Source organism: Thunnus maccoyii, chromosome 3, assembly GCF_910596095.1.
Source record: "Thunnus maccoyii chromosome 3, fThuMac1.1, whole genome shotgun sequence".
In the NCBI taxonomy this organism is placed as follows: domain Eukaryota; kingdom Metazoa; phylum Chordata; class Actinopteri; order Scombriformes; family Scombridae; genus Thunnus; species Thunnus maccoyii.
The window spans coordinates 23520612-23545039 of record NC_056535.1 but is presented as its reverse complement, the minus strand read 5'-3'; the positions used below and the strand labels follow the sequence as shown (position 1 = coordinate 23545039).

General features: G+C 38.7%; 1 protein-coding gene across 2 annotated transcripts in view; it reads left to right on the top strand.

Annotated features, from left to right (window-relative positions):
* The first annotated feature begins 229 nt into the window (after positions 1-229).
* LOC121894523 (potassium voltage-gated channel subfamily D member 3-like) overlaps positions 230-24428 on the top strand; it is an 83836-nt gene continuing 59637 nt past the window's right edge. For both annotated transcript variants that reach the window (XM_042407169.1, XM_042407168.1), the window contains exons 1-2: positions 230-691; positions 2056-3227. In XM_042407169.1, coding sequence (XP_042263103.1) covers positions 2125-3227 — 1103 coding nt within the window. In that variant the 5' untranslated portion in view covers positions 230-691; positions 2056-2124. The remainder of the gene's footprint in view (positions 692-2055; positions 3228-24428) is intronic.

The following is a 24428-nucleotide window of genomic DNA, read 5'->3' as shown; positions in this document are numbered from 1 at the left end:
GAAAAGTTCATTGTTTTCATAAAATGCAAGGCCACCAATAATTTCAGCCACGTCTGTAACTCACCACAATATGCCTATAATACCAGTGTGCTCTATAGTGAGTTTACTGCACTGCAGTGAGTATTGTTTTGTTTTTTCTTAATCTTCTGTATCACTGTCGTATCCTTACCGTTACCAGACTGTGCTGTGCTCTGCTTTAGTAAGCAGTGCAGCACGAACATAATTGAATTTAGCAGAAGTGACAACAGGGTGAGTCTGTCATATATGATGGTGAAGTGAGGCAGAGGGAAGGAGGGCTGATGACACAGAGCTGGCACAGTGAGAGAGACGCACATTTTACTTTGAGCTGGAGAAAAGGAAGCGCACGCTGCTCCCCACCATCACGTCTCACTTTCCAAACACCAACAGGCAAACAAAGAAGTCAGGATGTAGAATCCGTGCTACAGACAGCTCCCTCTGAGTCCTGTAGTCATTGTGTCCCAGAGAGGCTGATATATTCTGCTCCACCAGCCGCGTTTTGGCGCTCTGCTCGGTGCAGGAGTCTGTCGACCGACCGAGGAGAGAAAGGTGCTGCGCGCTGCTTCATCTTGCTGGATGGATCCGGGCTCTTCTTCTCGCACTTGTAACTGAGGACTCGGTCTTCGTAGAAACACATACCATTTGGGATTTTGTTCCCGCTTCACTTTTATCGGTGAGTTTGTTTGTGGGGTTTTTTGCCAACAAATGCATGTCTGTGTTGGAATATATTGAGTCGCGTTTCAAGATTACCATACGACAGGTGAACAAATCAGTTTTGAGCAGAAAAACTTTGATTTTGTCAAGTAACTTACGTGAATAGAAAAAGTATTTTCAGACAGCCACCTTTTCCCACATGTTGAATATTTTACACTGATATGTGTAAACATAGGCAATTTACTGTACTTCTTATTACAAATAAACTAACCAGTTGATTATTTCTAAAAGAATTCTAGGTCACTAATTTAATTGTCTTTAAATAAAACCACCGAAAATTGTAAAATAATATTTCCACTCAGATAAATCTGGAGCAGGTTACCTCCTTATTCCGATTCAACAGGTTTCAGTAAATGACAGCGCTCCTCTTTGTAGACCAGTCTAATGATGCTGTTCAGGATAGATTGATGTTAAAGTTTACATCCATAGTATTTAGGCTATCGTATTCATTGTATATCAAAATTTATTAATTTATATTTGTAGCAAATGTCAGCTTAGATCCAGTAGAAGTAAATTGGTTCACTATGCAACCCTACAAACTGGTATGAATCACTGTGTGAGAACAAACTTTAGATACAAGAATAAATTCTAAACTCTATGTTGAGATATAATACATTATAACTGAAATTATACTGAACAAAACTGAACAATGTCCTCCCAAGAAAAACAACAGTACAGGTCATAAATTCAGTTGCCAAAAAACGACCTATAGTTACGTTTGAGTGAAAGACGCCATCTAGTGGCTGTAGTAATTATGACCCAGGGAAGTGACGCAGTTCAGATGACATCAGTATGAGGTGACTTGGTTATGATCATTGACTGTCAATGATCAGTGAGTGAGTTGGGACATTTTTTTAAAAACTGTAACATGGTTTTTACTGTTGCCATGACGACAGTTGCCATGTTTAACTACGTTTCAAGTGATCATTTTAACCCAAACCATGAGCGCCTAAACCTAACCAGACCTTAACCACAGCGTTGTCACACCATAAAACATAATTATTTTTTAACAGTGATCTATAACGGTTTTGTAAAGCGGCATATTATGCTCCTATGGGTCATTCTGGAGTGCAGGTACAAATGACCTATGTGGTCATTTAATTAGGAGGACTTGTTACATTTCAGGCAGGTTCTGTTGGATTTGGACTGAAAGCCACAGAGAGTGACTGGAAATTTAATAGAGAGAAAAACTCATTCTGAACTTCAAATGTCAAAAGCTTCATGCTGCTTCATTTACAGTGATAGCAATTTGTTTGATCTTCTAGTGTGCTGCTGTTAATTTTCAGCTTTGTTCCCTCTCTCTTTTTGCCATATATCCTTCAGATGTCAGTTGATCTTGAGGAAAGTCGAGTCTGAAGGTGAGGAGGACTACTTCCAAGACTCTTCTTTACGATGGCAACAGGAGTAGCAGCATGGCTCCCTTTTGCCAGGGCAGCAGCAATTGGTTGGATGCCCGTTGCTAACTGCCCCATGCCTGTTGCACCCAGAGACAACAGTAAGAAACAGGATGAGCTGATCATCCTCAATGTCAGTGGCCGTCGTTTTCAAACCTGGAGAACCACTCTGGACCGCTACCCAGACACCCTGCTGGGCAGCTCTGAAAAGGACTTCTTTTACAACGAGGAAACCAAAGAGTACTTCTTTGACCGGGACCCTGATGCCTTCAGAAGCATCCTCAACTTCTACCGGACAGGGAAGCTCCACTACCCTCGTCACGAGTGCATCTCGGCTTACGATGAGGAGCTGACCTTCTTCGGCATCATCCCTGAGATCATCGGTGACTGCTGCTATGAAGAGTACAAGGACAGAAAGAGGGAGAATTTAGAAAGGCTGCAAGATGATCAGGAGGAGAACAAGGACATGAAGCTACCCAACATGAACTTCAGGGAGACTATGTGGCGGGCCTTTGAGAACCCCCACACCTCCACCATGGCCCTGGTCTTCTACTATGTCACCGGTTTCTTCATCGCCATCTCAGTCATCACTAATGTGGTGGAGACGGTGCCCTGTGGATCCACCGCCAACCAGAAAGACATGCCATGTGGTGAACGCTACACAGTGGCTTTCTTCTGCATGGACACCGCCTGCGTTATGATATTCACAGTGGAGTACCTGATGCGTTTGTTTGCTGCACCTAGCCGTTACCGTTTCATGCGCTCAGTGATGAGTATCATCGATGTGGTGGCCATCTTGCCGTACTACATTGGCCTGGTTATGACAAACAACGAGGACGTGAGCGGCGCCTTTGTGACACTGCGTGTGTTTCGAGTGTTTCGCATCTTCAAGTTCTCCCGTCACTCACAGGGCCTGCGTATCTTGGGTTATACACTCAAGAGTTGCGCTTCAGAGCTGGGCTTCCTCCTCTTCTCACTCACCATGGCCATCATCATCTTCGCCACGGTCATGTTCTACGCAGAGAAGGGCTCCAGCTCCAGCAAGTTCACCAGCATCCCAGCTTCTTTCTGGTACACTATTGTCACCATGACTACACTGGGGTGAGTAATAAACACACACACACACACACACACACACACACACACACACACACAGGTATTATTTATCTCTCGTCCACTCTGTTAAACTGTATTTATATTTATTACAGAACTAAAACAATTGTTTGTGATTTTAAATGATGTTCTAGATGTAATTTCATTGTGGATTTTTAGATAAATTGAATAATTTATGAAAACCACTTTGAATTTCAAATGAGCATTAAGACAGCCTGCCCCCATACTTCAGAACGCTGCAGCTTATTTGAGGCTGCCAGTGTGAGTAATGGTGGGTACTGTAGCATTTATCTCCCAGCACAAACACTCGTGGCATTTTGTTTGCTTTACTTAGAGCTCACCAAATACAGAGATAGAAGTTGAACATACAATACAATGAAAAGATGCCCAGATGCTACAAAGGTTTGTGTGTCCTCTAAAGACTTGACTGATGCAGAGGTACATTTGCATTTCTTTTTTTTTTTTTTTACTTTACAAATAAATGTTTCTCAATAAAAAAATTTCCAGCCTTTTGAGAAATAGATCCAGTAGCCTGACCCAAGACATACAGCACTGCTCGACCAGTACAGTTAAAATCATAACTGATTGTTGGAAACAAACAATTATAATAGCATGGTAAGCCAATTAACAATTATTCAATTAACTGACAAATGTTTTTAATGTTTTCACTTCTGCACCCATGTGATATTTAAATGACGTGACACCTTAATACATTTGGATGAACGGTGGTTCTTTTTGATTGTTTTGCAAAGGAAAAAAGCAGAATTTAGTGTCTTAACGTAAGTAAACACATCTTCCTTCACAAAATACATAAACCCATTCTTATTTTCCATAAGGGATTTTAACAAGGCCAGATTAAACGTCTAGGCAGACCTGGGGTAAAAATGAGGTTCTGGGTGACTATTAACCCCCCATTCCTCTCAATCTCAGTGTAACATGTATTGTAAGATACATTTTTTCTTATTTATTTCTGACATTTCTGACTGATTTGTCTTCTACTAATTGGTGCCCCACCAGAAACACCATATTTATGACCTAGGCCCTCAGTGTAAAAATGCCTTTTGAGGAATTTATTTAACTGCATTATAAAGTCAGATTTCTCTTCTGTGTGCCTGGAGGCAAGGTGTCCCATGAGAGGTCCTGTGTCACCTTTATTATGATTCTACTCCACTCTTAATCTTTTACATAAGCTCCCTGAGATTCAGTGGTATAAATGGCAACGTGAACTTGAAGGTGTTCTCGAAGTTTGGCAGAGTGAAGTACTGTATTATGAAGGCACAGTGAATGAATAATTATGAGTTTCTGAAAATCACCTTTCCATTCTGACTCTCTTTGTACATAATTTTGAATATGTAAATGCAAAACTGCTTTTTGGAATAAAATGACAATGACACAAAATGATGATTCACTTAAGTGAGTCTTAAAACAAAACTCATGTGCTCATATCTATATTAATGGAGTTTTTGATCACTTTAATTCTTCCTCCTGTCCATACTGACTGTGAAGAGATCCCTAACATGACTCCAGTGTAAGTGATGAGGGACAAAATCCACAGTCCTTATGTTGTATAAAATACATTCTAGTACAGGTGAAGCTAGTATGTGGCTTCAGGAGTCTGAATTAGAAAAACAAAAAGTGGATATCTTCCCAAATTAGTCTTTTTAGTTAAAATGTCCTTTTGTGTTACTGTCTCATCACTTTAGCTCAGCTCATGTGAACCTATCCTTTAACTGTTATGGTGTGTTCACGCAGAACACGAAGCGAATTGTAGACGTGGCACGATTACATAATCAATGCAAAGATATGATTAGACACAAATTCGCCTTGGGCAGTGCAAATTTATGCAAATACGCATTAGTTGAAAATGTTTCAAATAAATAAACACAAATGATCCAGTGGTCAAATACATACAAATGATGCAAGGTGGAAATTCGCAAAAATTAAATATCATTTAAGACACTTTTTTCTTCTTTTTTTCTTTTCTTTTTTACAGATGTACCTTTTCGAACAGGCCCAGAGAGTTTTAAAATCAATATATAGTGTATATACAATATATTCATGTAAATACTGTGTCAAAATGCTGCATTTTTGCAGTCATCATTACTGAGAGTGATCTGGTGGAAGACTGGACAGGAGAATGTGTGGGCTGTCATGCTGCACCTCCTTTGACCCTTAACAAGACACCTAATGATGTAAACTTGTGGCTTTTTTCTAACCAAGTATGTTTGTTTCCCTGTTTAGGAGTGACATGTTTGGGCAGCAGCCTTGAAACTTCCTGTCCTTTTTAAAGTGGCATTACAGTAGAAACATCACCTATGGAAAAATAGATTGTTATTTACTCTTCTGGGGCCAGATACATAAAACTCTGTGTAGATTCATGACTAAAACAGTGTGTATGCACAAAGCCAGAAATATGCATATGCATTCTTTTCGTCAGATTTATAAAGCCCTGCATACGCATAGTTCTGTTTTATAAATCTCAGTCGCTGAAGAACTGGGCGCACGTGCACAAGCCTGATTTCCACTCCCACAATTAGCCATAAATGGATGAAGACATGCCGTTAACCAGCTGTTTTCATATCAGTTCGCTGTCTGCTCCGCCAGACTGTACACCTGTCAATGAAACAAATGGGAAAGAAGAAGTGCAGTTTCAGTGTTGTCTTGCACTGGCGAGGTTCTCCAACCACAGAACAGCTGCTATTATACGTGACCATTATACATAGCTGTGGAGCTCTTTATACTGTTTTTAATTCATCACATGGACCTGTAAACCATCGTCAGTAGTGATATCTCAGAAATGCAATCAATGATTAGTTTGTAGCGCTCATATCTAAACCGACTAGGTGTGACACAACTAAAGATAAAATAAGAATATTAAAACCAAAATAAAATGTTGACCCCTATGTAAATTAAAAGAATGATAAAATGAATCACACAAGAGTAATTAATCAATGTTATGTTTATAAATGTGTCTTTTATTGGCATTTTACAAATCTCTGTGTAAACGCAGAAAATCACAATCAGTGTAGCTGGATAATTATCATAGCAATATTGTACTAAAATATTCCATCTCTCACCTTATAGTTCATCTCCACCTCATCACATCACCCTCAGATTTCTTTAGAAAACATGTGTACGCCTGGTTTAAAGAAAGCGTGCACACATTCTCACTGCACATTCTGTATTTATAAATTCCAGTTTATGTGCGGGAAATGGCATATGCATGGTTTTTGTATGTATGCATTGTTTAGGCACCTGGCCCCAAGTCTTTTCACAAATAAAGAAATGGAAACCAAAAGAAAAGTCAACCAAGGTTCTCCAGACCAGAATAGCACAAATAGTCTCTCTACTGTGTAGGGGCTGAAAAGGCTGCCTGACCTTACCTGTGCTACAGTATTTGTGTGTGTGTGTGTTTATTATAAGTGTTATGAGAGAGTCTTTTGTATCACACATACAAAAGGATAGAAATGCCAAGGTGAAAGCATTATGCAAATTGTGAACCCTGAACAATGGGTGTTGAGCTTTTATGTCCAACACACAATAGGCAGCACCACTGAGAGTCTATCTACAGCACAACAATAGTGATCCTCATCGCTAACCAAGGACAGTCATTTGCAATCCGAAAAACTATCAACTGATGCATGTTCAAGGACCATTTCGTGAAATTCAACATGTTTTCTCTTTAAAGCCACATAGGTTTACTCATAGAATTTATTTGCAATGGCAAGACCATTAGAAATATTTCTGTTCCACATACAAGATCTAAAATCCAAAACCAGTTGTTAGGGGATACATAATGAATGTCCCTTCTTTTTGTGCTCTTCTGGATTAAAAATCTGTTAATTTGCTACTTTCCAAACTGATCTCACCACATTCATTTGAGTCCCAGGGTGCAAATACAGATAAACAAGAGGAAAAACTTGATTTTTTTTTTTTTTTTTTTTTTTGGATTTTAAACATAAAAAATTCAGTAGTTTTGCATCTGCACTGCCAACACACATCCAGATATACACACTAGCTGTTTGTAGCACAATGATCTATAACCCCATTTGATCAAAACAGCAAAATATGGGACTCTTTTCCCCACAAACCTACACAAACAGGTACAGTACAATGTTTGTTTTGTAGAACTCCAACCCATGCTAACAAAACAAAAACAAGTGTGTGAAAATAAAATTGTTCAAAGAGTGATGCTAGCGATGCCCCCGCAACATCCTCCAGTTTTGTTTTTTTTATTATACAGTAAGAGAGATTAATCTCTGTATGATTACAACTGTGAACAACAATCTGTTCTTCTGCGGAAGGGACATACGCTCAGATGAGGTCACCAATAAACTTATCTGTCAATGCATATAAGAATCCATAAGGGAAAACATTTAATCTCCATCCAGAATATACTGTAGTACATTAAGGGTATACTATGCAGGATTTTCCTAAAAATCAATGTATAGACTCATACAAAAGTAATCCTTCTCAGTCATCCCTTATGACCCATTAGAAGTGTATGGCGGCGAGTTTATCTGCAGAGACTCTGCCCTCTGCCTGTATTTTCTTTGGGGCAATGGGTATGTAGCCCCCAGCCAATAACAGCGACCAGCTTACATTGCTGTCTCCGTCTCTCTCCTCTGCTCCGCTCTGCTCTCTGTCTCATCTCTCATGGATGTATAAAGAGCTGCAGGTCTGTGTGTCTGCTTGACTGAGGGCGGGGCTGAGCTGCACACACGCAGAGCAGAGAGGCCACGGCAGACAGGATGAAGCGTGCGCTTCAGCTGCATTCACTCAAAATCTGGCAATGCGGCACCTTCCTGTGGGGTTGTGCGGAGGTGTGGGTGTGTTTATTTGTGCTTTAGAATGTAACCGCCATAAAACAATCAGAAAATAATGTTTTATTTATTTGATTCATGGCTTTGTTTTTGCCAGTGCAACTCGCTCTCTTTGTTCACTCTCGAGCTCGCTCGACCATCATTGCTCTCTCTCTCTCTCTCTCTCTCTCACTAGTTGAGCTGGGGAGGAGAGGCCAACTTTGATTGCTGTGTGTTTTCAAACATCAACCAACACATCCTGCATAGTATACCTTAAAGTGGGGTGAAAATATGATGGTAGCATGTTTTTCCTTCTGTGCTTGAGCACTTCTGGTTGTTTTCTTATAGTGATCTCACTTAATTGAAAAATAAAATCTGCACCGGTTTTAATCAACATGTTTGTGTATGTGTGTGTGTGTGTGTGTGTGTGTGTGTGTGTGTGTGTATGGGTGTTTGTGTACTTGTTATTACTACAAATTTACCTGACATGTAAAACAAATCTTAGTGTTTATTTACAATTTAGTTTCTTTTTTTTTCTTTAATTTCATCAGATTGTATATTGATGTAAACAAAGTACTAGAGCCGGTTTTTGGCCCATCTTACACTGTTTTTATTATTTTCATTTTCAGCAACTAACACACATACTGTTGAAAACTTTGCATTGACTATCCATCAACGCCAGCCTCAGCTCATACATCACTAAGCTTAAACCTTACCCTAACTTTAGCCTAAAATATGATACTTAAAGGGGTATTCCAGTGATACGGTATTACCGTTTGATGAAGTTGGGAGACTTGTGAGTGGTAGATAAAATGATGCAACAGAGGCCGATATATCCAGATTAAATCCCTACCCCCAGGCTGAATCAAACTTCAAAATCCCCGGATCCTACACTTCCCATAATACAACTCAATAGCATCTTTTGTTAGACCCTCCCTCCGCCTGGTAAATGCCCACGTCTTTCCATAAATAACTTAAAGTCGCAAGCCCAGTAATAACTGGTGACATCACCGGGGGTAATTTTCTCAGACTTTCTCTCCAGAGAGCCACAGAAGTTCAACAGGTTGTGCTTCCCATGATGAGAAACGGATCTTCATGTTTGAAATTAGTGTAACTATTTATGTTATTCTGAACCACATTCTAGTGAAATGAAATTCCAGTGTTGTCCCCAGTTAGACAAGCTGTTCCCATTAAACCAGTGTGAAGTCCAACATTTATGCCTAAATGTGACCTTTGGCAGAAAGACTCATATACACAAACTAGCAAATGTACAGACACACTGATAACTCAGAGTAATAAGCATAAAAAGAGGGAATTATACCAGATAAGCCACAGAAAAAACACACTTGAGTCTGTCGACTGTTTGATCAGATGCATTTTGGGTTACAGTCGCAATGAGCACGCACACACACACACACACACACACATTTATATGCTGATTCATCCAGACACATACATACTTATTGCCTTTGATCTTGTCTCGCCTTTATGACCTGCCCCCCTGCGTCCTCTCCTTGTCTGCATGAGCCCAGACAGGGCAGCAGTTCTGGGTAATGGGCTGGAGCTGAGGGAGATGAGGGGGGAGAAAGGGACTGACTGGCTGTATAATCAGGCGCTTTCACTGTCCAGGAACAGGGGTGTTAAATCAACCTCAGGTGGCTGATAAAAGGATCTGGATTGAATCTCAGCAAGGTCCGCTCCCCACGGCTGCCTGCTGGCGCTGCCGCTGTCGGAGCTGGCCGGATACCCGGTCATTGGCATCAGTGGGACAGGATCTAAAAGATTGATGAGGAAGGAGAAAGCCCTCTCTCCCTAACTATCTTGCTCTCCCCCCTTCCTCCCTCATCCCCCATGAGTCTCCCAGGGGAATAGCTATTTTGAGAACACAGGCTCTGTGTGTGAAAGGGAGTTATCTGTTTCAACTATAATCTGATACACGATACAGGCACAATGGATGAGAGCAGCCATTTTTACCTGCATGACAGGTGCACTGAAAGCGAAGGTTCACTGGCACGCCAGCGGCTCTCCCAGGTCTCCCACGCCTCTAAAAACATTATTAACCCAATAATGAGAGAAATATTAATGAGGTGTGCATTGAAATCTGACTCCAGTGTTATAATTAGAGTGATTCTCCCAGTTGTAGAGTCCTGGTCCTGGACGGAGGCTTGTTCTGTAGCAGAAAGTGAGAGAAAATGTTGTTATGCATGTAGGTCATGTTCCCATCTCTGCCTTAATCAGTAGCTATATATAATCTGCTTCTTTCTTCAGAGAGACTTTTTGCTCGCCCCCCTCTGTGTTCTCTGCTCAACATCTCTATTAGACAAAGTGGACTGGGCCTAGGGGCCAAAGGCAGGAAGAGAGATGTCAGATGAGTCGTGCTTTGGGTTCACAAGAACTCTGCCATGCAGAGTTGCTCGTAATGAGAGGGAAGTAGTTGAGAAAGACCAAATAAAACTCACTCATTCTTTGATTGTCGCTTCAGTTTTCTTACAGTGTCTGTATGCATAAACCATACTGTTGCACGCGTGCTTATGCGCATACTGGAACTAATGATCATTTTCATCATCAATTAATCTTGTAATTAATTCTCCAGTGAATCCATGAAGCTCAAATTATACTTTCTGTGTCTGTGCAGCCATAAGGGTCTACATGATGTGAATTCTGTCTTCTGCCCATGTCTGCAAAGGTTTGCGCTGACTGTATGGGCCAACACATTTGTGCTGTGTATGCAGACACCCAGTGTGGTATAAACAAAAGAGGCTCTCTCTCCAAGAAAAACAGTACCATCAGTGATTTCAGCTATTTCCCAAAAATGACATGTTTACGTTAAACTGACAAAGCCTTCTAGCAGCCGCAGGAATTGTGACTCTTGTCCATCTGAAGCATAAAAGCAAGTAGTGTGACATTATTATACAGTCACAAGTTTGTAGAGGAGGTTGGGTGGATGGTAGGGTTTAACAAAACAACAGACTTAAACATGGGAGACTGCTGTTCTTTCCATTTTCCTACCAATAGTCAAAACTTTAAAAAATAGTCATTATTTTAACTATGACAACAAAGGTCCACTTACCTTAAATGACAATTCTGGTTTATTTCAAACTGATGTATTTCTCAGAAATGTGGCCATTGTGGCTATCCCTATGCAGTAAACCACAATGGTTGCTTCATGCAGATAGTTTCTGTATTTATTTTCATTCAGACTGACAAGCAATTTATTTAAAAATCATGTTTATGTGGAAAGGTGTAGGAGGCTCGCGCTGCTTGCAACTGTTTTGCCTTAGTCCTTGTCTCCCCGAATCTCTATTACAGAGCTGATGAGTGCAAAGTTAGCATGACCCATAGAGTCACAATGGCCACATAGGCTATAGGAAATACATCGTGTTGAAATAAAATGGAATTATCCTTTAACAAAGTATCTTTTTATCCTAAACCATGACAAGTTATCCAAACCTTAACCATAACAGCCAGTGTGATATTTAAATTTTGCTACACTGATCAGTAATAGTTCTGGGCACTGACAAATATTTAATCCTGCCAATAGGGGCGTCTTTCTGGAACGTAATAAACTACGTATTTGTCATTTAACTTAAAGGGCTTGTGGAACAGAGTTTGTCCACATCCATATAGTATATCTAGCCCTTCAATCATTTAATGAATAGTGTCAAAAATAGTAAAATAAATGTCCATCACAAGTCCCCGGGGCTTAAAGTGACATTATCAATAACTTGTTTCATCCAAGCAACTGTCCAAAACCCGAAGGCTATTAGTTTACAGCAATATGAAATAGAGACTTTACAAAACTATACTTTTATAAGACTTTCCACCTTTTAACTTCCATCTCATCCATCAACCGTCTTTTGGAAACCGACATCTTTGAACAACTAATAAGGATGTGTTTGTCTGTTCTTTGTCTTAACGTTTGTGTCTCTGAATATTTTTGAACATGAGGTTAATTGTCCAACTTGACAGCTGATCCCAATGGCTGTGAAACTACAATAAGCAAGTCTGGAGTTGTGAGTTTGGTGACAATAAAGAAAGCAATAATCTCAGGCCTGGTTTTGATGAAAGGTATTCTTAACTGCATATTTAGCTCGGCACCAGGCTCTGTGTAAAGGGATTAATTAACACTGGGTTGAACAAAGCCTCTCATGTCGGGAGTGAATTAATAGTCTGTGTGAGTATTTTAGGTTTTACAGCATACTTGTAATATCTAAATTAATGTCCATGTGTTTATCGTTTTACCTTTTTTGAACAGCCTCTGGTATCTGGTGTGTGGTCTTTTGTTTGAGTTATATAAATAAAAAAAGTATTTGTGTACTGTATGTATTCTTTTATGTGGTAATAATGGATAATTTGTAACAGAAATGAGGAGTTTGGATGGCGTTTGAAGAAGTAATAAATGCCAATTAATTCTGGGATGACATACATTGTTTTGTTAATAATTCAGGATCTCTGCGCCAAGCTGAAACAGAACTGGGACGTAGTGCTGCATGGTTTATAAGCGGGCATGTTCTTTCACACAATCATCAGAGGTTAGATATTGTGGTGGTTTTCAATGGCAGCCTGCTTTCAAATAGAATTAATGGGCTATTTTGTTGCCTTGCTGAACCCCTGGGGTCAAAACGAGTGCAGCTTGTAGGAAATTAGAAATATTTCTGCCTTTATCAGGCCAAGATGCTCTTGGAGCCAATTTCCCAGCACAAGGCTCTTTAATAGAAACCTTTCTAATGATAGCTGTGGAATTTAATTTAGCTCCAACACGGTTTCATTTAACACCTAAACTCATTTTAAAAGAATTAAACTTGCAAAGGATAGTGGTGTCTGGAAAGCTTAATGACTTCTGCTCTGTCTTCTCTCTCTCTCTCTCTCGCTCTCTCTCTCTCGTCTCTGGTGTGGTAAAATGACCAAAGCTTTATCTCAGTGCACCACGTGCACATGCACATTCATACACTGACCTCCAGTTTCACTAGCAATCATCCAATAATGCAGAGGTAACTGAAAAAAAAACATTTTTTTCAGGAATGAAAACACAAACAAAAGTATTTTTTCAGTCACAGTGAATTTAATCCTGCATCACTTCGTTGTTGGGGTAGAGCAGCAGCACAACGTGTGTGCAAAACTGACCTGTCAAATTATCATATCGTGAACCATGATGTGGGCACAGGACGGGCGGCTGTCACACTGACAAGCTCCAGAAGTAGCTGGGATAGTGGTACAAAAAAATTTCTTTTTCCATTTTAGTTCTTAGGCTGACACTTTCATCATTAGATTGGCTTTACTGTCCCCAGGCATGTAGCGGATGTACTGAGATGACCAAGTAGCCTACGTACAACTTCTATTAAAGGAATACAAAAGTACATTCCATCGTGAAATCAAAACTTACTTTGAAGCCGCAAAATAATATCTTAGAGCATTTTTGTTTACAAAGTTTAACTAGTGTCCTAACAGTAGCTTTAAACTGGTTTCTCTGTTTTTAAAAGTAGACAACATACAGAACACTATTGCCAAGAGAACATAAGATGAACTTATTGATCCTACACAGGGAAAATGTTACAGAAGCAAAAGGAAGTATAAGAACTGATACATAGTTTAGATAAGTAAAAACTAGAACAATATACATTATCATCTACTATATTAAACCATGAAGTATTCCAAATAAAAGTTCAGTAAGTAATGGTAAACTATGATCTTCCATTTTATAGATGTAAATAATTTTAAATAAAGAATATAAATGAATGTGTTTATTTTGCAACTTAAATTTAATATAATCTGATTTTTCTCTGGATCTTCCCTGAAGGTTCCACCTCAACCTCTGAAATAGCTGATGTATCACTGTTCCTTGAATGTACTTTGTCACTGCGCACGACTTTTGAATTTATTTATTTATTCAGTTTATTCCTTTTTGCTCCTGTTCATCTGAAAACAAGCAGTTTTGGCTTCACTCAACAGTCCTTCATCCATCTTCAGAGCATTCTATCTTTAAAAGGCAGAACTGCTCATTCTCATTTTCTGCTGTCACTGGACTCCAATTTTTTTTTCCTTCATCTTCTTGTCTTTCATCTCTTTTCTAGGAACCTACTGTTGCCAGTAAGCTATAATGATTATTTCTCATACTTGATTTGCGATAACACAACACTGAACACGCTTGAGACTGCAGAGTAAACACAAGCAGCTTTAACCGATGGGCGCAAATGTTCTCTTCACATATAGTCTGAACGTGGCAGCCTTCAGTCAGCAGGACCTGTTGAAGTATTTTTCTTCTTTTTTTTTTTTGCCTTAAATCACTTAGTTGTGATAACCTTTTTATTTAAAAAAATACAGAGGCAAGAGGACTCAAGACCTCAGGTGGGATTTTGTTACATGGCAGTTTACCTCAAAAGAAAGTCTTCCAACCGCAATCAGGAGCTGTTAATGACTGATTTTTATTGCTCTCCACTTCAAACACAATGAGGGCGATGTTAATGTGTGTGTTTAGCAGGGGATGAGAACTTTTGTGTGACAAAGCAACAGGAAATTTCATTTTGATGAACATGATGTTTTCTAAGTTACTTTCATTGGTAAGTGTTTGGTTGCCTGCTTTACAAATTTTTGAAAGTGTCCGTGACATGTTGCCTTCGCCTCCTTTATAAAGAGTATCTGGCTAATGAAAGAGTGAAAGAGGACTGTCGCGCTGGGCAGAGTGGCCTTGGAGTGCTGGCACAGAGACTGGCACACAGTGCGTGGGGGTGTGTGTGTGTGTGTGTGTGTGTGTGTGAGAGAGAGATTGAATTTGGCACGCTAAGGTTAACAAAGAGAGGGGAAGTGTAGGGAGAGGATGTGAACTGTAGGCTAAGGGAAAGTCAAGAGTGTATAACATGAACGGGAGAAATATTTTATAATATAAAAATGATTAGAGCTGCAACTAAAAATTATTTTCATTACCAATTAATCTGCTAATTATTTTCCTGATCAATTAATTTCATTGTTTAGTCTATAAAATGTTAGAAAATAGTGAAAAATGACCATTACAATTTCCCAGAGTGAAAGGTGACAAAACCCAAAGATTTTAAATTTACTATCATGTAAGACAAAGAAAAGCATTAAATTATTAGACTGATAAGTTAAAAAACAGAAGATTTTTGGTATTTTTGCTTTAAAAAGTGGCAAAAACAATTATTTGATTATCAAAATAGTTGCTGGTTCATTTTCTGTCAATCAACTAGTTGATTAATCGACTAATTGTTGCAGCTCTAAAAATGATAGGAACATCGGGTATCAATTAACAATGTGACAGTGGAATAAAATGGGAGGAGATGGATGAGAGAAGGCAGGGGAGTAGTGAGAGGAAGGCAAAAAAGTAAAAAGAAGCAGAGAACAAGTGAAAGAACATCAAATCAAAACGTGCAGAAAAGGAAGGACAGCAGCAAGGAAGAGAGAAGACGTGGTGCTATCTGGTACAGTTTCTAACATCCTATCTCAGGATGTTTGTGTCAGAGCACACAGAAGAACCTTGAATGAAACGGCATGCTCGGTACCCCGAATGAGTGGGTTATTTTTAGATGCTTGGCCCTTATCTCACTACACAGCTGGGAAGGGTTTGGCTCAGAGAAAGGTAAAGAAAATGTACTAATAACCTTCAATGTGCTGAAGGATGATACTGAAGGAAGCTTTAGTGAGAGGACAGTCGAGGTTGATTGAGCATACATAGAAAGAGACAAAGAAACTTTTGATTGTCCTTTTTGGGAAAGTATATGTGTCATTGTCTATGTGTATGTGCTGTCATTAGCCTGGGGTGCATATGCCTGACATTATAAATAAGACTAGCATGTTTATTTATATTTTCCATCACAGTCTCAAATGCAGCTCTAGCATACAGTCTCATGCCTCCTTTTTCACCTCACTTTTAAATATCAATTTATATGCAGCCACAGTTCAGGAGATGTAACAAAAATATGCAAAGTATAGATTTTCTTACATTTATTTGAATCAGATATTATTATTTTTTTCTCCAGTAGCTGAATTGGAAGTGATGATTTGGTTATATTTCATTCAATCAATCATGAAACAAGGTATAAGATCAATTAACAAAAGTGAGCTTTCTGATTGGAGCGCAAAAACAATCCACATTTGAGAGTTTGTTATAATACAATACATTCATATTTAAGAAAGAGGGCACATTTATATTGTGTCATCCTCAGTGGATGCTGTGATTGTTGAACTGACAGAAAAATATAGTGATAACAGTTGTTATTAGTATTAATTGTGTATTATGCTGGCTTCATTAAACTGAAAATATATTCATAATATTTCTTTAATTTTACCCATACTAATTTTTCTTCTGTTTGTGGTTTAGTAAAAGGGGTCCAACACTGAACCAAAAAGTATACTGTATCCATATTCATCTCCATACTGTCCCAGTTGTATTGTATGCATATATTGAAACAACCAAAGCAAATGAAATATATTTAAACACATACTTTAGTTGGTTTTCAGAGTGCAGTATAACTCTTCTTCCTCATTCTTGCAACAAGAGTTAATTTAAATATACATTAGGCCTTTAAATTAAGAGCAACAGAATAATACTAATATTTAATATTTTGAAAATGTAGTCGACCAACATTACAACTTTTATGTTTGCCAAATAAGTGTGTGTGTGTATGTGTGTGTGCATGTTTTCTTACAGCAGCAAGTGTAGAACTGTGTAGTCTGCAAAAGCTATAATAGCCAAAATGGCTAAATTGACAGACTAAAATATCATCAGAAGAATATCATAAGGAATCACTAACACAGAGATTAGCATGCTAAACATTTTTGCATGTTGCAAACATTGAAGATCATAAAAGTATGTGATAACTTTTTTTAAATGGATGAAACTTTTTTGGGGTTTAGCATGAGATTGTTTCTTAGCCATGACTGAGGCATGGCTTTAGGGATGGCAATGTCTGTCTGCCTGTCGGTCAGTCTGTCTCAACATCTACCTGATGGATTAGTACAAGGTAGAAGAGGGGGGGTGTTAGCAGCCACACAGTATTCCATTCTGTATAACTCAAAGACTTAAACGTCTTCAGGTTAGGCTAACCCATTGTTACTACCCCTTTTCCAGCAGTTTGGAAAAGAACAGACGAGACATTTCTTGGTCTTGAGAAGCCGCCGCTATTATTAACTGACACACTGTAGTCTGTACTGTATATTTACTGCCAGACTGACAACTTACTGCTAACCTTTTTCTCTGCTCCACTCACATTCACTGTCACTTTTCTGCCGCTCACTCTCTCACTGAACCACTCACTCGCTTACGCACTGGCCTATTCCTTAAAAGGAGATACGCTACCAAGAGTTTCCCAGGCAACGAGACAGATTTTGACCTATGTGTCAAAACAGCGCTGCTCAGAGCCTCCCAAACACTATTGATTTCCAAGTGAATGGATAGTTGGCATGATTTTTGGCATTGAAAAAAGTTTTTCTTGGCCTGACAGCTCTCGTTGGCCTGCCGGCCTGCCAGGCCTGTACTATTACAGGGGAAACACTGGCTAACATACACACATTTATACACTCATTAGGCCATAATTTGGAGAAAGCATTTATGTCCAAACTCTGAAAATAACAAAATCCACTGCTGACAGTACATGGCATTGATGTAAAAGTAACATGCTACTCGCCACACAAGTTGCACTCACTTACAGTTGCCATAGACAGTATGTAAGATGACTGACTGCCTGACCTGAATTTGCTGTTTGATGCCCCCAGCTGTGCTGTGTGAAAAAAAGAGCAACAGTCTGTGAGCCAAAATTGGAATGAACAATGACGCTGCTTTTTCAACATAAAGAGCACTGAAAAGTGAAAAGGTACTGAAGAATGAACCAGATGTGACTCTTGGATTGCTGCTGAATGTAATGATTGCAGAAACAGCCAACAATGGTTAAGCTTATACAATGCTGCGCCCAGAACATAAATAGAATGGCAGCTTGTTTGATAAATTGCACAGAGATAATGATGTTGTAGTGTTAGTGTAGCAATAAGCAGTTGCTGTGTCCTTTGTTTGGTTTGGCTGAGTGTTTGATTATGGCTGTTGACTGTAATACAGTAATAATATAACTAAACAGTTACAAATTGGAGACAACATACCATAAAAAATCTCTGTGATTGCAATTCTAAAATGTGTACTACACCACTTTGAAAGGGTACACAAGACGTGCAGTGAAATAGGAAAACAATAAAAGTCAGAAATTTATCAGTATTCATTCATTTTTAAAAAATGATTGAGAATCAAATGAAAATACAAAGAAACAAAAAAATATTTTAATTAAAAATTCCATCTGCAGTGCAAACACTTTGTAGTTACAACATTTATTGTTGTTTTTCTTTTCTTAATTACCTCAGTGGACTCTGGCGCATGATAAGAAGCTCATTTGTGCTATCTCATTTGCAATTCCTCTCCATTTTTCTTTCACTAGAAGCATTTTATGTGTTTTTTACAGCAGGAGGTTGTTTATTGTAAACAGTACTGGACACTATCTTCTTTCAGCAGGCAACAACTTTTGGATGCATGGAGACACAAAATCTGGGTGAAAATCAGTGTAAAGTCTTGGATTTTTGGCGGTGAAAATCTATAAAACAATGAGCGATAGGTTTGTTAGGCTTGGTAAGTCAACAGCTTCATATCTAATGCATTGAATTGCCATTGATTTAAAAGGTGCCATATAAATAAAATTTATTCACATAGTGCAGACATGAATGTATGTAGAAATAGCTCAGTAATAAAACAGCTCATTATTATTTACGTTTTGAGTGCTGCCATTCACTGACAAAGTTCTGCTAACACTGTTGCCATGAGTTCACTTGTAGCAAGAATAAAATTCAAGGCAAAGATATACAAACAACCATAAGCATCTCACTGATGGGTATTCTAAGAGACTAAAGGCATTCATGAAAGGCTCCATTCAGAATCGTTATCCTACATCAAACGGGCACGCAGCTCCATTCTCGGCCACGTTAACATGGCACGTCTCTCTTGAAGTGAATCAACAGCTCCGGTTGCCAATTATGTCGACATCTCAAGGCTACGATGACCCTCTGTGTCCTCACAGAATAAGAAGCCTCTCTAAGGCTTGTTATCATCTCATGAGCACAGTTGCTTTCTTTGCAACTGCTTGCGTGTTTTGAGTTCAGGTGCTGCCAAGGCGAAGTGCAAAACCATTGTTACAGAACAGAAAAACAGTGAGAGAACTATAGATACATGATAGATAGATAGATAGATAGATTGATAGATAGATAAAAGTCTCTGTTTAGCCTCAGATAGACTTCAAGTTTGTTTTCCTCTTTTCATTTCAGTCACAATAAAGATATAGATTTGCTGAGGATATATACAAATCAGTATAACACGAAAGCATTAAGTAGAAATCTTAATCTTGTCTCGCTTGTGTTAGGGTTAATATTTGGTTCACAGATTAATATTTAAATTTTCTATTCACAAATTCACACGTCTCCTCAATACAGTAGGTGCATTGATTTCATTGGTGATTATGAATGTGGCAGCTGGGCTGAAAGCAGAAGCGTAAAGATTCATAAGTCACACAAACCGCCATTGTTATCTCTCCATCCTGCGGTATTTAAACACCCATATTCCCTGACACTCAACATCTGGAAGGCCTTTTATTTGACTTTTATGTAAATTGCTCGTGCGTAATGATTTTGCTATAATCTTTATGGATGTGTGCTGCTGTTAACGCAGTTTCATTAGGAGGCTGTTTTTTTGTAAAAGATGGCTTCATGTCAGCTGGGCAGCCTGGTCAAAGAACAGCTCATCTATAGAACAACTGAAAAGTCATAAGTGCTGATGCGGGAGTGATGGATGAAAACCTGTCATAATCTGCATATACTGTGTGAATGATGATTAGAAACCATCTTCTAGAGCACTAAAGGCATTGATGATATTTACATAAATTGTTGTCACTCATTGAAAAGGATCCTCATGACAGGGCCAGAGAGATAGAATGAGATTACTGTATATGTATCTCTCCGACAGGCAGGCACACACGCACAAAAGTTTCGTAGACAGAGAGACACTGTGGTGAACACCCTCATGGCACTTGTAATTGCAGGTGCCTTATACTCATCTAATGTCAGTCAGCTAATAACTTGAGTTTGTTGTTGACCCTTTTGATGTTCAGAGATATTAGATAAGAGAAATAGAGAATAATAGCGGTGGACAGATCCTTTGAATTCCTCTGATGATCAAACTTTTGACATTGCATTTATTGAATTCAGCCTGGCAACTTAATCTTGACAGGCTGAAAACCTGGGGAAAAAAATGTAGCCAGAGAGATATAAAATCCCCCACAGGTAGTCAGAGTTATGCCCCAGCATGGACCAAAGATAAAACCAAATGGCACATCTTCACAGCAGCACCAAGCGCCTCCGTTTTCAACAGTGCACCTCATGAAAGTGATCATTTCTTGTTTCTGTTCAATTCCCACACTGGGTTGGACTTGTTTATGAATACCAAAACCTAGCTGGAGAAAAAAGGGGTCATGAAACTCAGAGAAGTGAAATGCAGTGAAATAGAGAACATAGAGAGCAGGCTGTTTTGGGCAATTTCTGTGTATATGAACAACATTACGCAGTACCATTGAACTGTCAAGATTCAGCTCCAGATTCAGTTGAAATCTAAAAGTACTATCCCATGACAGTTGTTCACTTCTATGTTTTCATGCTTTTTTAGCTTTTTGGCTCTCTGTTCTGGTGCCTTGTAAACAGAGCAAAGAATTTTTACCCCAGCAATACTCAGCCCTGCAAGCTTACTTCAAGTTTCCTATGAAAGAAACATTTTGGGGGGAGGGGGTTGGCCTGTTTTTTTATGGTTTTGTTTGCCATCACCATCAGTTAACATGTGGAGGAATATTAGCAAAACAAATATGGATCATAAGACAATCCACAGAAATGAAAACAACCCTTTCATAGCCATTGAAATATGATTGAGCTGTCAATAGGAGATAATGACAAGCCAAACTGGAGGAGTAAATCTAGCAAGTGCATTGCATATCAACTTTGGAAATCAAAGGCTCTCTCCACTTCAAAGCAGTCCATAATAAATAGCAGCTTGGACTGGCAGATTGGTTGTCCTATGAGCAACAGAATAATAATGTGCCATGACTGTCCAGTACATTTATTTGAGTATTAGAAGCCAACAATCCAGTACAACAGGTTTTCACACATCACATGACAGACTTCTGTTTGGCTGCAGAAAGCTGGACCATGATTAATAGAATATCTGAAAGAATAATCATTTACTGCACTATAAAAGCATCCAAGTCTTAATGTTTGTAGACTTTATATTGTCATCAGCTACTTGAAGATGAATCCTTTTGGCTCAAAATTAAGTTGATATTGGACATTTGCCATAATTCTTTGCTACTTATTTCAAGGCAAAATAATAATAATAAAAAAATCAGTGTCCCGTTTAATACAGTACAAAGATACAATAAAATATGGAAGTTGAATAGAGTTGGAGCTGAACTATCTTTAATACATGTTTCATTCAATTTCATTTGTTTACAATATAAAACCAACTATGATAATGTTCCAGTAATTAGTAACATTGAAATCAGATTATACCATCTCGCCAATATTTAAATCCTTATATACTAACTGTGATTGAGTTTGTTTTGTTTGTTTTGATCCAGATTTAGTGTCAAAGTTGTTTGAATTGCGTGTGTGTTTTTTTCCAATTAATTGATTAATTTAATTAATTACATTTTATGTTAGATTTTATATATTCAACATTGAAGTGAGATTCCTGGCAATGTGCACTAGAATATGTTATGCTCTTCTTCTTCTGCTTATCTGTTTTTGATTGAACTGATTTATTTTGTTGCGCCAGTGATCAACAGTTGTATTCACCACTAAAACCCTGCAATAAAGTAGCCATAACTTTCTTGCTTATTCACTGTCATTATATACACATATTTAACTATAGATGCCTCCCATTTTTAATATTTACCGTATCTCACAGTGTACCAGTAGGCATACATACAAATTCACACCAATGAAACCATCATTTCTGAGGAAACCCACTTATCACAGTTTTGTCTCACTTCAGCTACATCAAAATGCCGAAGTACAGCATTGAACTGGGACTCAGTGGAGAGATGATATGACTCCCATATCTTACTTAGTCTCAGGCCTTTGCTTTCAGGGCTATTAAAAATATTATTGGTCTCGTTATCTTATAGTGTATTTGATTTGCTTGTTTTGACACTATGGTTTGTGAATGTTTCTAAGTGGCCCATTACGAGACAACAATTTAAGTTGTACTTTTGGCGTATTTCAATGGCACTTCTTAGCTGCAAAGGGTCAAATATGAAGAGTGCTGCTGCTGCTGCAGGCTCATGACATTGTGTGTGCCACCCCGACCCATTTTACTTAAATTTATTGTGCACATGAATTACTGTCAATTCTTAATAAACCTCTCCAGGAGATTACATAGATTTGTTTTGTACACAGATGTCACCTCACATCTAACAGTGATTGCTGCTATTGATTTCCAGCCTCAGGAGAGCTCATCCCCGCTTGTTGTATCTGAACCTTTTTGTTGTTTTAATAAATTAAGACTGGAGTCAGAGGATGTAACTGAGGTTTGCTGAGGATTAATAATGGTGGTTTCCTGGCAGATGTCACTCAGTCATACGGAAGAGGATCAAAAAAGTTTTGAGTTAAAAAAGTTTGTCTTTGTTGTCCTTCACATTAAATTTATAATTTATAAATTTCCCTGTGGTTTGTGAGTTGTACACTATTAATAAGTAAGCATGAGCAAAAGTTAATACATCTCTGATACAACTGTAGGAAAGCAGGTCAAGTAAACAGTGAAGTACATGCATGCATTGTTTCCTGTTAATCTTTATGCTTGTGTAGGTTATTTCTAAAGCAGACTCTGCCAGTACCAATGAAAACCACTATACAGAAAGGTAATTACAGAATACATTAAATGGCTATTGCAATCACAGGTCTGTTCTGGACCTGCTCTCACCAAACACTCACTCATTATTGAATATTAATAATTATCATGCTAATAGTTGTGGACCTGCATCAAAATATACTAGAGTGGAGTTTTCCTGCCGTCCAGACATCATTTGTGTAATTTCATACCTACACTTTTTTTTTTACCTTCATGCAAGCATTAAATGTAACAGGAAAGTGTTTTTAAACTATTACCTTCTGTAAACTTAATAACTGTGCAGCAATCATAATAATTAATCTTTTTCTTTCCAAGAACCCAATATGCTTTTTCTTTGAACTAATTCAGTACAGCTACCATCTGTACTTTTCATTTGTCTACTGTCACTATAGAATACAGATGAAATGAATTTCTCTTCTTCCATTACAGGCTTCCTTTATTCAAAATTTTAAAAAAAAACTTTATTGTTATCTTATTTAAATAAGACCAGGTGTGCAAAGCTGCATTAAGAATCAGTGACAGTATGCTTGGCCTTGTTCAGTGGGAATGAAAGAGTTTTTTGTAAGTTCTCTTTTTGGCCAGAGGTGCTCTGAAGCGGCTGCCTGATGGGAGTAGCTGAAAGGAGCAGTAAAGGGGATGTGAAGGGTTCTTTGTGATGCATGACTGTAAAGGTCTGAGAGTTGGGTTTGAGTGGTACCAGTGATTTTGATTGTATGCTTAATGATTCTTGTGAGTTTTTTTCTTGCTTTTCTCTGTGAGGAAGTTGTACCGGGATGCAATGTTGAATGTGATGACTGATTTGATGAGTGATCAGTATACTGCTGTTAAAATGTCCTGTCTGACATGAAAACCTTTCAGCCTCCTCAGGAGAGATATGCACTGTTGGACCTTTTTGTCGAGCTGTCCACATGTTGTGTGAAGGATAGATGGTGGTCGATCTCAGTGCCCATGTACTTAAAGATCTTGACCTGTTCCACCACCTGCCCATCCAGCCTGAGTGGTCCAGAGAGAGGTTGTGGGTCAGGTGCCCAGCACCCCCAGCAACATAGGTCTATGGTCTTACTGATGTTCAATTCCAAGGAGCTCTCCTGAAACCAGGGAGTGCTCGTCTGTCAGGTGGGCTACCAAGGCCATGTCGTCAGCATTTTCAAAAAGTGACAGTCCATTGCTATGGCAACACAGCCCTGTGGGACCCCAGTATTTAAAACAATGTTGCTGGATTTAAAACCATTCACTCTGACATGTTGGGGTCTGTCCTTTAAAAAATCCTTAATCCATAAAATCAGTGTTGTGTTGACTTGTAGTCATTGGAGCAGAAATCTGTTTGTGTTTACTGTATTAAAAGCAGATGAAAAGACCATGAATAAAATCCTGACATATGAGTTTGGAATGTCGAGGTGCCTAGCCGCTGTATCCAGAAGAGTAAGGCTGGCATCCTCAACTCCCCATTTCACG